Raw genomic sequence first — 15,813 nt, 5'->3', positions numbered from 1 at the left:
TTAAATTGATTTGATTTCTCATTTCTAATCTACAGAAGCATGATGAAAAATCTATGGAAGCCAAAGAAAGTTCGAAGACTGATGGTGATGGCGCCAGTACTGGTACCAATGAAACCGAGGACGATGAAGCCAAAAAAAATCTCGACGTTAGCGATTCTCGTACCACCTTAGAAGAGAGACGCAAAAGTCTATTGGATCATCACTGGGCAATACCCAGTAAAGATAGGTATGTTAACATGTTTGAGTATGTATTTTTCATTTGTTATGGATTATTGTTATCAACATCAATGAAAAATGTGGTTTGGTTTTGTTATTATCAATTTATTTCAAAGTTTTCATTGTTTCATTTTTATTTTTTGTTTGTCGCTTTTTATTTACGATTATTGGAAATTATTTTATAACATGTCGAAATTTAATTTCCTATACCCTGCTGTTATATATTTAGTAAAAGAAATTGTAAAATATAAATTTCTATGAAGTGTACGATTTCATTTGAAATGCGTCAACTATTTATGTACTCTCACGCTTTGGTTTTCTATCTTCATCAAGTTTGTATTTAGGATTATGTTTCTTGTATCGCCAACCTAATATTTATCATAACGAATGCGGACATTTGAAATAAATTTGTTGTGGACTGACATAGTGAAGCGGTTCCAATTTTGGGAGTCATTCCTTTCGAAAGTTGTCGCCTCAACCTACCATTAGCTGGTCACAGTAGGATTTTTTGTGTCATCATGGAATTACTGACGAAATGCAATTCTACAAATTTATGAGGGCTTTATCGAAGTAGTAATGCATCTTATATTTTGATTCAAGGGGATTAATTGAACTTATTGAGTCTAGGATGTGCAGCCCTATAGCCACAAAGATCTAATCCTGTAATGACTAGAAATAACCACTACAGCAGTTTTGTTTTCGGATTTATGAAAAGGGAGAAGGCACCTAGATTTTTAGCCAGATTTACTTCGATACCTTGCAACCAGGTCCGTCCTGTCGAGGATGATCATTTTTCAAGCTGTATAAACCCTAAAGGCTGAGGGTATAAAAATGACCATTTGCTTAGTAACCTACTAAACGTGCTGTGCACTTCATACGTACCTGTGCTGCATAAAGAACTTATGCGTAGGTTTGTAGGGTTGAAAATTCGGTCCTAAAAATATTCCATTCTGGCTGAATCCTAGGCATACTTCATAGATCATAAATACTCTCATCCTTTCCTGTGCCGATGTGCGTATGCTAAAAACGTAACGTATTCAACCAATCTAACATTAAATCTCCCACTTTATGAAATCGCATACGTTTATATTTATAAGTTTAAAATTTATAATTATGTGTTTATTTGAGTATTAACTGTTATTACATTTTTGTTTTGTTTATTTTTTATTTATTTTTTTAATACACCAACATCGCCATTATTCTGCACTGTATATATTCTATATTTGTTGTCAAAAAAACTTACTGCACCCTGTAAATGACTATATATAAACAAATACACACAAACACGCCCATCTATATATGTATGTATGTCATCCTGATGCTTCAAAATGCTGTGGTTATTTTGGGGACGCTTATATGAAATTTCATCATCAACATCATTTTGTTACACCACAATATATCTATGTATATTCAATACAATGCCACCACAACTATAGACTATGTTTATCTAATTCCCGAAGATCATCGGAAGACGAAGGAGACAATGAATCAAATACCACAGCTGATAGTGGCGCTCGTGGTCAGGAACCACACTCGGCCACATCTTCAATCAGCGGAATTATGGCCAATTTAGCCGGTGGTGTAGTAAATCCCGCCGATTTGGAACAATTGGAACAGTTATCGAAGCAATCATGTTATGATTCTGGCATTGATATACGTGATCCCATACCAAATGTTCAACCCATACCAAAGAAAACAGTATATAGTGATGCCGATATTGTATTAAGTTCTGACTGGGTACCACCAAAGCAAATATCATCGATAACCCCACTGGGCGAATCACCACCACGTACCAGTGGCCTAGATGCCGGTGCAGTAGCCGGTACTCGCAAAAAGACAACGAGCGTAAGTTTCAGCGTAGATGATAACAATGAAAATCAAGCAGCAGCGGCGGCCCAAGCTCAAAATCAAGCCGATAAAAATGCAGCAGAAAAGAAAAATAAGGTTCGATATAATTTGTTGAATACTATTTGTGAGAAAAAATATTTATATTTTATGGTTTTCTTTATAGATGTTGAAACGTTTGTCTTATCCCTTGACATGGGTTGAAGGTCTTACTGGTGATGGTGCTGCTCCAACATCAGGAGGCAGTGTGGGCAAGTCACAAGATAATGAGTCGGCACCTAACACTGGAGACTCGAATCAAAGTGTATTCTCAAAAGTATTCTCAAGGTAGGTAAAATAGATGCATTTTTATTAAAACAACCAAAAAATAAGATACAAATCATTGTTATTTTATTTAATAATCCTTTTATTTTTATCCTAACTTTCGAAAAAATGCTTTCATCTTTTGGATTCGGCCTTTGAACCAACACCAATTTGTCCATTTCCCATCTTTTTTTTTATTATTTTCTAACAAATTCAAAAAAATATTTTTAATATAATTTCTAACACTACATACACACCACCCACTTTACACCACCACCATTGCATTTTGGTTTTGTTCTTATTTCTCCCCACGTACACTGTATATTTTTGAATTGATAATGTCGCGTTACATGTAAAACGAAACACACCCACACATAATTCATACAACAACAAAAATGTTCAAAACATAACAAAAAATCAGTTCACCCATTACTTTGGTCTCAGAGTTGGGTGGCAATTTATTTTCTAAAACACCGTCCGAAGATTCAAGTGGCTCTCCGGTGCCACCTTTGACACCACATTCTACTCATTCCGAGGGTCATTATTCGACTGGGTAAGAATTCATAATGTGTTAATTTTAGGGTCTGAAATTTATTGTACGTTCATCACTTCCTAGTTGTTTTACCTTTCTTTTAAAAAACTTGTATGTATGCCTTTGTTGAAGAAAAACGTTTGATAAACTTTAAAAATAAATAAAAAACTAAAGAAATCAATGTTAAAACATAATGTTATCCTTTATTAAATATACCCACCAAATGTTTCTTTCTTAAAGCTAGAAGAGCACTGTTTGCCATTGTTTTCTAATGTAACTGAAATTAGGTATCATTTGTTCACATTTTCATTGTCACTTTTTCTACTTCATTGCGATTGCAATCAACTTCTTTTCTCGCCATCATTTGCGGTATCATAATGAAATATTAACTTCTCTGTAAAAAACGAAATAAAGCGATTTTCCATTAAAAATTTTTCCATGTAATATATTAATATATAACTCTAAATCCATCATGCTTTTCATACATTCTTTTTATATATATATATTGTATAACAAACAGCTATGTATATTTTTTGGTGTACCCCTTCCCTCTCTATGATGATTATTAGACATGTTCAAATTTATATCTTTTGTTTTGCTTAATTTAATTTTTGTACTAATACTTTATTTACCATTCATCTAGACGTTCCTCAATTGGCACCTTTATACGTCCACTATCTTCGGAGGGCACTTCATCTACAACAAAATTAAAAGATACCAAACCACAGCCAAAATTGGATTACCGTTCTATGGTTTCAGTAGATGATAAACCTGGTCTATTTGTCAGTGTTGACAGTAAGTATTGAATTTCATTAAGCTACTTTTTCGTTGAAGTTTACTTCTTAGCATAATGTAGTAAAAGTTTTACACAGTTTAGTACAAAATAACAATAGCATTATTAAAAAAAACCATATCTTATTTGTAGCCTCTCACGTTAAAGGTTATTACCTTATAGTTTCCACATTAACATTTCCGATTGTAGAAACATTTTCAGGATACATAAATACAAAGAAATTCAAAGAATAAAAAGAAAAGGAAAATAGGGATAATGTTCTGGAAAAAGTAGAACGCATTTTTTGAGTTATGCCAATCTTCGAGTAAATTAGCGATATGTATATCAGTTTAATTATTTTATTATTTTTCGACCTTTTTGTTTTAATTTCTGAAATATATAAATTACACTGTGCAACATTTTTAAGGTAATCTTGTGCAAACAATTCGAACTGAGGATTTTTTGAAAGTACAGACCCAAACGACAAAAAGGCCTTGTTAGGTTTGTTGTGTCAGAACTGGATTTGACAGCACAAACCCCTACTAGGGTTTTTGTAGTCTAAATATGTACTTTCAAAAAATGCATACTAGAAGTTGTTTGCATTTTCTGTGTTGCATAGTGTTATTCAAGCACGAGGTCGTTCAATTATTAGAATTGTCTTTATCCTTAGTACAAACGGTTTTTATATATACATATATTTCCATAGCATACTTTAAGGCGAATAATTACCAACATTGATTATATTTTATTAATAGTCCGGTCAAAATAGACATGCGTATAAGGGGGAAATAGCAAAAATTCCCACAAAGCTGAATGTTGGTGGAGAGCTAGGGTTGGCCATTAGAAGCAACGTCCTAAAAGTCCCCATCGATCCCATGTGTGCAAAATAAGTTATTCGGGGTCAAAGGTCATTTTTGGAGGCATTATTCAGTTTTTTTAATTTTTCTCAAAAACGGTAATACTTAGCAAAATCCCGCTAGAGTAAAAGTTGTAGATTCAATAATTGTCTACAAGATTGGTCTTTATGATTCTTAAAAAAGACTTACCATTTTCGAGATATCTCGATCTAAAGGTCAAATAAAAAATTAGCCTCGTAAGTACATTATGAGGCGAACCGATTAAAGTAACGACACTATGTGTTAGATACTTCCGTAAGCTTTCAAACGATATCCACTTTACAGTAATCGGTTTAGTAGAACCGGATCTAACCCGGTTTTTAAATTTGGCCTTTCGGGTCGAATAACCGGCGAACCGGATCCGCAACCGTTGAAAAATATACATTTCCGTAATCAGCGCAACAAACCCTACCTTCTGACAAAACTTGAAAAAAATCGGAGAGTTTTCGTTGGGGTCGTTCCCGTTGGGCTTTCGATTATACATGTGGGTTAAATGGGCTATTTTTGCATAAAATGACTCTAACATTGAATAACTCTACTAAACACACTCCGATTTTGTTGGAATTTTTTTTAGAAGATAGCTATAATTTCGCTCTTCAAGAAAATATATATTTTTTGGGGGACAGACCCGATTACTTCGCTTATTTTAGCCGGTTCGTCTGAATATGTGCATATTTCCTTATAAGTGCATAAAAATCATGTGTTTTTTAGAACAGCTATATCTCAAGAATGGTTCCTTCTAAGAAAAAAATTAAAGGGTCAAACTTGTAGATAATTTTTCTGTCTACAATATTTACTTTAGTCACTTTTTGATTAGATCAACCGTTTTCAAAAAATAAATCCGAAAACCTAAAAACCCTTAAATTTTGACCTTTGACCCCGAATAATTTTTTTTGCACACATGGGATCGATGGGGACTTTTAGGACGTTGCTTCTAATGGCAAACCCTAGCTCTCCACAAAAATTCAGCTTTGTGGGAATTTTTGCTATTTCAATGTCTATTTTGACCGGACTATAAGGGCCTTTTTGAAAATTTAGAAAAATATACATTTAGTGAAACACATATAAATATCAAGATGAAATAAATAATAGCTTCATACTTGTCTTTAAATATTCGTTTTTTTGTTTGTACACGATTTGATATGAATTTTTCATTTCCAAATATTTTTACCAAAGCAATATTTATAATTTTTAATTATAATAGTTTAAATAGTGCTGCTGTTTTGTCTTGTATTGAGTATCTTAAAAAATTCACAATTTTTATCACTTTGTCACCACCTCAACACACATTTTCCACATTCCACATATAGTACGGGCACCAAATTTTCCAAATTTCGATATAGTTGGTACGTTGCTATTTACAATTACAAACATATAAATAATCTACATTAAAATAATATAATAAATTAATTATTTAAAATATATAATTCACAACAGAACTTTAAAAACAATTTGGTGTAAATAAATAATGAGATGCCTATGTATATGTGTTCAAATATACTTTATAGTATTCCTCACCCCAAAGTAGTATCCTTCGAAAATAAGAGCTATGTACATAAATAATATAAAAATGTAATTTACTTATGATATTCCTTATTGTACATAATTTTGAGTATTTTATAGCATGCTTGTATAAATAATAACTAGTTTTATATGTTTCTATTAATCGCTTTATTCTATTAATTTTTTTTATAGAACTTATACCAAGACCAGCTCGTGCTTGCCCAGATCCACCATTGTATTTGCGCTTGCGCATGGGCAAACCGATAGGTAAAGCCATACCACTGCCAACATCGGTGATGTCGTATGGCAAAAATAAACTGAGACCAGAGTATTGGTTTAGTGTACCTAAAAATCGGTAAGTTTGTATTTATAATAAAAAAAAACTTTTAGGAACGGGATTAATTGAATAACCATAGTCTATTTTGTGTGATACTGGTAATGCAGCGAGGGGACAATTGACTCCCTCCTATGACATCGCCATGTTAAATTCACCAGTCTAAAGCATTGTGAATAGATTGGGAGGTAACCAGTAAACAATCCGGAACTACTGGGACGTGAAAAATCAAAAGTTTCGTTTGTTTGTCACACACACAAACATTTGATACAAAAACCAAAATGTGTTTTTGTTTGTAAAATGAACGAATGTATCGAAAAAATTGGTTGAAAAAGCTTTACCAGATCATAATTGTAGCTAAAAAACCAATCTTACAAAAATTGTGGAAATCAGATCCGATTTTGATATAGCTATATAGGGCCCAAAATCGGCCAAATATGCATATTAGAGCTATATATGTATATCAAAATCCGATCCGAAAAAAGTGGCTCGCACTAATATCCTTCCATAACACCATCATAGAAGTTACAACGGGAATCATTGTAGTAACAGTTGATTCAGTTCTTGAAAAGTTTCAACACTGTCTTTATTAATCTCAAATATTTATTAAACTTAATACATTTCTTTTATTTTTAGCGTTGACGAATTATACCGCTTCATTAATACCTGGGTTTCACATCTCTATGGAGAATTGGATGAGGAACAAATAAAAACTCGTGGCTTTGAATTAATCCAAGATGACACAGAATGGACACAAAGTGGCACCACAAAGTCGGGAACACGTAGTGGCAGTCAAGAGGGTGAAGTGAGTGATCTTACCCGAGAATCATGGGAGGTAAGTTGACGTTTTGTTTTTCTTCAAATCCATATTGTATGAGGCAACAACGTTATATATAGGCTTACGAAATTCTCTTACAATTACAATTTTCAATAGTTTTATTTTCTAAATATTTTAAATGTCTACTATTTATACTTACTATAAATTACTATATAAAATATTGAAATCTTTTATTTAAGCCGCTTTTCAAAATTTCTAATATTTTTTTCAATAATCTTGAACAAAGGAAGAAAAATTTTTACAAAAAATGGATTGTTTTTTATGAAAATTAATTTTTATTTTACTTTTTTTTCGGATCATTCTTTATATTTGTGTGTATGTTAATCCCCCCACATCAAATAATAATCAGCTAATTAAAGCTCCATTTGCCAAGACCTACAACATTATTAAAACGGCATCACATGCCGCATCTGCTGATTTGGATTTATTGAGCGGCGAGGTTAGGATTGAATTAAAAATTATTATCAAAAAAAAAAAAAAAAACCAAATTTGTTTTGTGTTCAAAAAGACCTAAAACAACAACACCCAACGTATAAATAAATGTGTTATTTTGAGATGTATTTCAAAATTATTATCACAAAAAAAAAACTACAACAAGTACAATTAGATGGTTTTGGAAAATATGTATTTTTTCAATGTTGTTTGGTTGTTTTTGAATTAAAAATTATTACACTTTTTGGTTGTAGAAGTTCTAAAAACAAAAATTAAAATGTGTGGCTAAACACAAAAATTTTAATAGGCCTTTACTTAAGAAAATATTTATTTTATGTGTTTTGAAAAAAAGTAGTGGCATTTTTTCATTTTGTTTTATAAAGGGAAATGTGTAAACAAAATTTATGAGAGTAAATAAAAATTATTCTTATAAGTTTTATGTTATACATTTCTAAATAGATTTATTTTCTTTCTTTATTGCCAAAATCCTATTTTGTTAAATCACTTAAATGCGCCTTCAATAAGCACCAACAGCAAAATATGTTAATTTTAAGTTTTAGCAAAGAAATCGAACAAAACTAACAAATTTATATAAACTTTGCACTTTGTTTCTGCACAATCGTTTCATTTGTCAAAATAATAACATCATTTACATTTCACTTCAAGTCATTGCCCCAAAACATTGCATTCTCGAATGAGTTTTATTTATAAGTGACTTGTTTGTATGCGCGACGTATAACAGCATAGGTCTGTTCGATAACACAAAAATTTGTACAAACTTTTACAAAATGCCGTTCGATAACAAACTTGTTCAGTAAAACAGACATGAGAATTAGTTGCAAGAACTTACAAGTACTTTTTACTTGCGAGGTTATCGAACAGACCTCATGTCTTGCATTCTTGTAACTTGACATAAATTTTATTCGTTATATATAAATAAGTGTATATTTTTGGATTGTACATGCACTTGAATTCATAATTTCTTTACATTTTTAACATAAATGATTTATTTGAAATAGTTTATGAAAAAGGGTTCATTATTCATTTGGTTATTGTGGAATGCAAATTCAATTTGTATTCATAGGTATTTAGTCCACTTCTTAAGAATTTCTCTTTAGAATGTCACATTTTTTACTATTATTTGCTAAAATGAAACCCATAAATATCTTCTTTTCACATTCCTAAACATCGTTACGCGTAGCAAAAGTGAAAAGAAAAATAAAGCGCAATGAGAAGGTATTTTTACTAATCACAGTGGACTGTATTTTTATTGATTTTATGTTCGAAGAACGGTATTACTTACCTTTGTAGAAAGGGCATAGAGTAGAAGCTGATCCTATTGTTGTCATAAGCCAAGATGTTAGTTTCATAACTCTAGCGTATATGCTGAAATGCGGGTTTTATTGAAATGCCATTCATTAGAATATGTCAACAATACCCATGATATTTGGTATGTCTTTTTACGTGATAATTAGTAATAATTATTACTAATGTTGCAAATTTTGACAGTTGTATAAAGGAAAAGTTGCTGAAAAATATGTTGTAAAAAATATGTATTATTATTATATATTACATAGTCGTATTTTAAAGTAGTAGACAAAATCTAACAAGGAAAAAAACCATTCATGGGACAAATTTAAAAATTAGGAAGGATTTAATAAAAATCGTTCACATATATTAGGCAGGTTTTTGAACTTTAGATTAAGGAATGGAGGTGGTTTAAAACACCACTGCTGTCTATTTTCCCCTACTACAATTACTTACTTACTTACTTACTTAGCTGGCCCATTACAGAACATTTGTTCTATAGGCCGAACTAAGAAGAGATCTCCATTCCTCTCTATTTGTTGCTTTGCTCTCTGGAATACCGCGCCTTTTCATCTCAACATCCACTTGTTTGCGCCATCTATTCCTTGGCCTGCCAATTCTGCGTGCACCGCCATGTGGCATGTATTCATACGCCTTTTTAGCGGGTTCATCATCGCTCATTCTTATGATATGGCCTAGCCAACGCAATCGCTGCATCTCGATACGTTTAACAATATTGATGTCGTTGTATAGCAGATACAGCTCGTGGTTCATGCGACGTCGATATTCACCGTCAACGCAGATTGGTCCGTAGATCTTTCGAAGAATTTTTCTCTCAAACACACCAAGCACTGCCATGTCTGCTTGCGCAAGTACCCAGGCTTCGGAGCCATACATCAGCACGGGTAGTATCAGTGTTTTGTAGAGCGTTATTTTTGTTTGACGAGATGTGGCTTTGTTTTTAAACTGCTTACTTAATCCAAAGTAGCATCTGTTGGCCAATACAATTCTTCTTTTTATTTCACAACTGATGTCGTTTGTTGTGTTGACGGAGGTGCCGAGGTAGACGAAGTTTTTAACTACCTCAATATTATAGGAACCAACTTCCACAGTCGGTCCGAGCTCAATGGACGCATTGCGCGTCGACACCATCAACTTGGTCTTTTCGCCGTTTACCGCCAGACCCACTTTCGCAGATTCTGCTTCGACCTTCCTAAAGGCATCAGTTACTTCCTTTACTGATCGTCCCATGATGTCTATGTCATCAGCATAGGCAAGTAACATGTGACTATTGGTGTAGATTGTGCCACTTCTTTTGACGTTTGCCTCTCGTATAACCTTTTCTAGCAGGATGTTGAAGAGGTCACACGAAAGGCTGTCTCCTTGTCTGAAACCTCTTTTGGTACCAAACTCTTCGGAGAGGTTCTTTCCTATTTTAACTGAGGACCTCGTGTCAGTTAAAGTCATTTTACAAAGCCGGATGAGCTTTGCGGGAATACCAAATTCAGACATGGCTTGGAATACCTTTGAGCGCAGCGGGCTGTCGAAGGCTGCTTTATAATCGACAAAAAGGTGGTAGGTGTCGATCTGCATCTCTTGGGTCTTCTCCAGGATTTGCCGCAGGGTAAATATCTGGTCAATGGTGGACTTGCCAGGTCTAAAGCCGCATTGGTATGGTCCAATAATCTCGTTGACCATTGGCTTTAGTCGTTCGCACAATATCCCTGACATGATCTTGTAGACAATAGGGAGTAGACTTATGCCCCTATAGTTAGAGCATACAGTCTTATCTCCCTTCTTGTGGACGGGGCACAGGATACTCAGGTTCCAATCGTCGGGTACTCGTTCTTCCTGCCAGATGGTGCTAACTAGCTGATGAATACACCTTATTGATTAAGCAATTGGGCTAGTTGAGTGGAATATGCTGTGGCTATCTGTTGTGATTGCAGCTTACCGATGTCTAACTTTCGTGTTGTGTCTGTTCGTACTTTGTTTGCTACGTTTAAGCGGGTGCGTACCTTTGCTGCAACAAGGTAGTGGTCCGAATCAATGTTTGCGCCTCGGAACGATCGTACATCCAACACGCTCGATGAATGTCTTCCATCTATCACAACATGATCAATTTGGTTTCTTGTTTTCTGATCTGGAGACAGCCAGGTGCCCTTATGAATATCGAGATGATTAAATCTGGTACTGCTAACTACCATGTTTTTTGCAGCTGCAAAGTCTATCAGTCTCATACCATTGTCAGATGTTTCACTGTGGAGACTGAATTTCCCGACTGTTGGGCCAAAGATATTCTCCTTTCCAATTTTGGCATTAAAATCGCCCAGAATGATTTTAATGTCATGGGCAGGGCAACGGTCATATGTTTCTTCTAAGCGCTCGTAAAATATATCTTTGGTCTGTTCGTCCTTTTCTTCAGTGGGAGCATGAGCGCAAATAAAGCTGATGTTGAAGAATTTAGCTTTTATTCGAATTGCAGCAAGTCTTTCATTCACTGGGGTGAAGCTGGATACAAGATGTTTTAGTCTCCGACTAACTACGAATCCACAACCAAACTCATGCTTTACGTCATGGCAGCTATAATACAGTGCGTCACCTTTAGGTGTTGTTGTGACGCCTTTCCCAATCCATCGTATTTCCTGAATGGCAGTAATATCGGTCTTGTACTTTTCAAGTACGTCTGCCAATGCGAAGACTGCACCTTCTCTATAAAGAGTGCGAACATTCCAGGTGCAGATTCGCAGATCATGGTCCTTAAAACGTTTGCGGGGTTCGTCAGCTTTAGAGGGGTTTGTTTTTCTTTTCTTTCGTTTTTTCATAGTAGGCTGTTTTTTCTAGGGGAGGGTTACTAACCCGACGCCCAAACCCAAGTTTTTAACGTTCTTATGGGTGAACGCGCGGCACATGTTAGCTCACTACCTTTAACGGGTGTTAAAGGCAGTTCCCCAGGTGACACCACGGGGAGGTCAGTGTCCACTTGGGATGAAAGAGGGACCAAGATAAATCCTGGGCTTTGCCATGTTAAAACCGGTCAGGACCGTTCCTTGGTATCTTTCATCCCCTACGTCACCCCTACTACAATTACGACAACGAAAGGTGGGGTATAATGCATCTAAATCCAATATACATAGCCCAGACGACTTCCTAAGTTATCTAATCATCAATGGCTGTTATATTTCTATTTTTATCTTATGAAAAATTCGTACTCTTTTGATTTTGTTTTCAATAACAACATAATTATCATTCCTAAGTATTGCCATAAGACGAAGACACTTATTGCGATGGTACATCGAGACCGATTGACCATAACATCATCATCAGCATCATTGCCTTCATCGCCAAATGTCTCTGGCAGACGCGGTATTTGTTCATATGTATGTACGTACATATGTATGTATATTGTAATGTGTATGGGCAAATAATTTGCATGTGTTACAAATAAAACAAAATAATACTTTTTTATGAAAGTTTTATTTATGAGTATTTTGAATGGAGCAGCAGTAGCAGGTCCACACAGCCACACACACCAAATTGAATGACTTTATAAAGAATATGAATTTGGCAGAAAATAAATGTGCCCCAGGAATATTCAAATGTTTATTAAACAAATATTCATATGTATGTACACATGAATGTATATTATTTATTGATGCGTTCGATGATGATTGTTGGACTGGATGCCTGGTGTGGACAATATATGATGGATACCCCCAATATTTGTTTTATTTGTTAGTTGCTTGTTATGGTTTTTGGGTAAACAAATTGACAATGCCATTTAAATATTTGAAAGTATGACGTAAATATGTAATTGACGTTTATATTTTAATGGGATACTTTGTACTTCGTATGCGAAATACATAGTTAATAGAATCAAAATTTTGTATGTATTTATTTTCTTAATATTTATTTCGAATGGGAAAAGGAAATTTTTGAGAAATTGAATAACAAATAAAAATATCATTCATCATCTACACAATATTTCCATAACTTCCATAAAACCAACTAAACCAAGGAAAACATGATTGATAGTGCGGCAATAGAAAGACATAAGAATAAAATAGATTTTTTCCATCGGTAGTAATTTAAGTTATGAAAAAATACCCTACCACAACATAGAAAAGTGTTTTTAACAATCCATAAAAATTAATTACAAATTACTGAAACAAATAATTAAGAACAAATGTTGACTCCAGGCACATTTTACGTAGTATTACAAATTCGAAAATACGTTTACTTATATAAGGCGCAACTCATACGTTTCAGAAGCAGTATTTGAACAGGTTTTGTTTTTGATAAATGTTGAAAATCTTACAAATAAATAAATAATATACATATATAAATTTTATATAAAATATATTATTAATTGTGCCTATAAAATTTATATTACCGTCAGCAGATAAAGTCTAAAAACGTTTTAAACTTGCACCATTCAATTGTTTTAATTTGAAACATTTAAATGATATTACAATTTTATAGCTACATCTTATACAAGTAAAATGTTTAAAAATACGCAAAATAAAAATATCAAATTCGTTCGAAATACTACCAAACTTTTTTTTTTTTTGAAAAAAAGATTTATTCATTTTTGTTTTCAATCAAATACAAATTTTCTACAAAAGAGAGAGTTTGGTAATAATCCGAAAGAGTTTGAATTGGAATCGCCTTAGAGAAACAGGCCCTATATTTGGATAGATATTTTTTAGGATTCTTTAAAAAAAAAACTACCATTTTTTAAACATATATTTTTCTATCTGAGAAGGCACAAATTGTCGCCACTGTTTTTTTTTTTTCAAAAGTATTTTGCAATGTCCACTCTACCTTAAACATTTCATTGCGGATATGGAAGTTCCAAATGTTACCTGTGAACAATGAATGTTCTTTTCCATGTTTACCTCTCCCATATTACATCTTACAGAAAGGTACTTGTCTTCTGTGCACAGTATCAGTTCCACAACGTCTAATAGAAGCACATTATATTTGAAAAATCAAAGCTTAGTCTCTTAATTACAATAACTTCGGTATAAATTTCGAAGCAACGTCAGAGGTGCGACTCCACAGCCGATATGTCTGATGAGCCGCATAACTAACAGCGAAACCGGTCACATAATTTGGTGGTTGTGTTAGTTCAAATCTTCGGTTTTCCTTTTTCACTTTCAAAAAATCCAACCAGAAAATTAATAGAAAATACCGTCCTTTGAATTTACGCTGTTGCATAGATTTTCCAAAAGTTTTTCTTTGTCTGATTGACCTCGCTTTTATTTCTAGTTTCATACTAGTCTTAATCTAAGTTAAATTTATGTTTACCTGGTATGTTGTAAGCCTTCTGATGCTAGACAGTTCCAGCGACGTACGCAGGAGGTCCATATTACAGCTGATATTCGTAAAAATTTGGCTAAGATCTTCGCAATACTGAAAATCTTGCGACAGCTAAAATGTGGACCTATATTGAGACTTATCTGTGGGAATTAAACCCCAAAATGTCAAATAGGACCGATTGTGGTTGGAAAATTCTGGGACATACGTGTACATATAAAGCTTTATATAAAATTTTGTGTTTGTGTCAATTCTGTTGGAGAGTTAGGTTAAAAACTTCAAAATACCCAACACCCGGGCCAAATTTTTAATTGTGTTTTAAATATTGTGTCTTTATTGAATTTATATACCTCGTATCAATATTTCGCATAAAATCAACTAACAACCATTAACATAACTTCACGTAAAGCTACACAACATTTAATATATTCATGATTTTTGGTCGAGGTGGGCCGCCCCGAAATGAAATCCTAAAATATTATGCCTGTCCGTGTACTCGATCATTTTTAATAATGAAACATTTGTAAGATTCGAATTTTGACAGTTGTGTAATGGAAAAGTTGCTAAAAATGTGTTTCAGCAACATTTATTAAAATTATCAAGTAAAAGGACAAACCTAATATCTCTAAATTGAAAAGTTTGTTTTGTTATTCTTGAAGTTTCAATCTTGGATGATTGTTTAACTGTCTTTTAAGTAGTTTACATTGAACAGCTGATTAAAAGTCTGCTGGCAAAACCTGCAAATTTACACGGGACAAATTTTTCAAGAAAAAATGCAAGTTCTCTGTCACAGATCTATCAAAAAGTCTCTCTCAACTCGCTCTCTTTCACTAAAACAATTGAACAACATGTTGTGACACATGAAACTACAACATTCACTATTTCGAAAAAGCACGAATGTGCTTTATTCGGCTAATCACATTAAATCTGATCACGATCGCTTTAATTGTGGAGCTAAATAGGGTTCTTCTTCTAGAGATCGGTTTTATTAAGAGAGTCCAATTAAATTAATATACACACATATTTAATAATTTTAATAAATCTTTTGTTTAATTCGTATGAAGTTTGAAAATAATACACAATTTATTTACAAAATCATGCAATGAATAAATTGCATCTGTTATAATTTCTAATGTGCGTTAAAACGTTTTTCCTCACGTTTACTTATAAAATAACCTATTGTTATTTGAATTGTCATTAGGTTTAGAATTGCTTAATAATATCGTGTAATAGAAAATTGTTGTAGTTTATAGTAAACATTTGTTGTTAATTTCACATTTCATAATTGTTTAGCACTTTAACACTCTCTCTTGTTTGCTAAGTAGTTGTAGAGGTTGTCTAACTAGATAAATGCCAACAAATCTTGTTAAAGACTTGACAGACGACATTTGCACTATCTTCTAAATTCCAAATATAACTTGAATATTTTTATTATATAATGGTTTCTGGAATAAATTCCACAAAAAAAAGCATCATATTTAAATGATGTTATAAAAATTTTAATACTAATGGTTA

At 33.3% G+C, this 15,813-nt stretch overlaps 1 protein-coding gene across 48 annotated transcripts in view; it reads left to right on the top strand.

The window, feature by feature from the left end:
• mtd (TLD domain-containing protein mustard) overlaps positions 1 to 15,813 on the top strand; it is a 450,874-nt gene that overhangs the window by 369,137 nt on the left and 65,924 nt on the right. For 18 of the 48 annotated variants that reach the window (XM_073990750.1, XM_073990855.1, XM_073990722.1 and 15 more), the window contains 8 exons: positions 36 to 226; positions 1,677 to 2,160; positions 2,228 to 2,388; positions 2,786 to 2,917; positions 3,540 to 3,691; positions 6,260 to 6,422; positions 7,038 to 7,236; positions 7,589 to 7,678. In XM_073990750.1, coding sequence (XP_073846851.1) covers positions 36 to 226; positions 1,677 to 2,160; positions 2,228 to 2,388; positions 2,786 to 2,917; positions 3,540 to 3,691; positions 6,260 to 6,422; positions 7,038 to 7,236; positions 7,589 to 7,678 — 1,572 coding nt within the window. Of the gene's footprint in view, positions 1 to 35; positions 227 to 1,652; positions 2,161 to 2,227; positions 2,389 to 2,785; positions 2,918 to 3,539; positions 3,692 to 6,259; positions 6,423 to 7,037; positions 7,237 to 7,588; positions 7,679 to 15,813 lie in introns of all 48 variants that reach the window. The other 30 variants (XM_073990642.1, XM_073990845.1, XM_073990652.1 and 27 more) reach the window with 7 other exon arrangements.

This window comes from Musca autumnalis, unplaced genomic scaffold, assembly GCF_047663935.1.
Source record: "Musca autumnalis isolate F117 unplaced genomic scaffold, ASM4766393v1 scaffold_1, whole genome shotgun sequence".
Classification (NCBI taxonomy): Eukaryota; Metazoa; Arthropoda; class Insecta; order Diptera; family Muscidae; genus Musca; species Musca autumnalis.
This window is presented reverse-complemented; position numbering and strand designations above follow the sequence as displayed.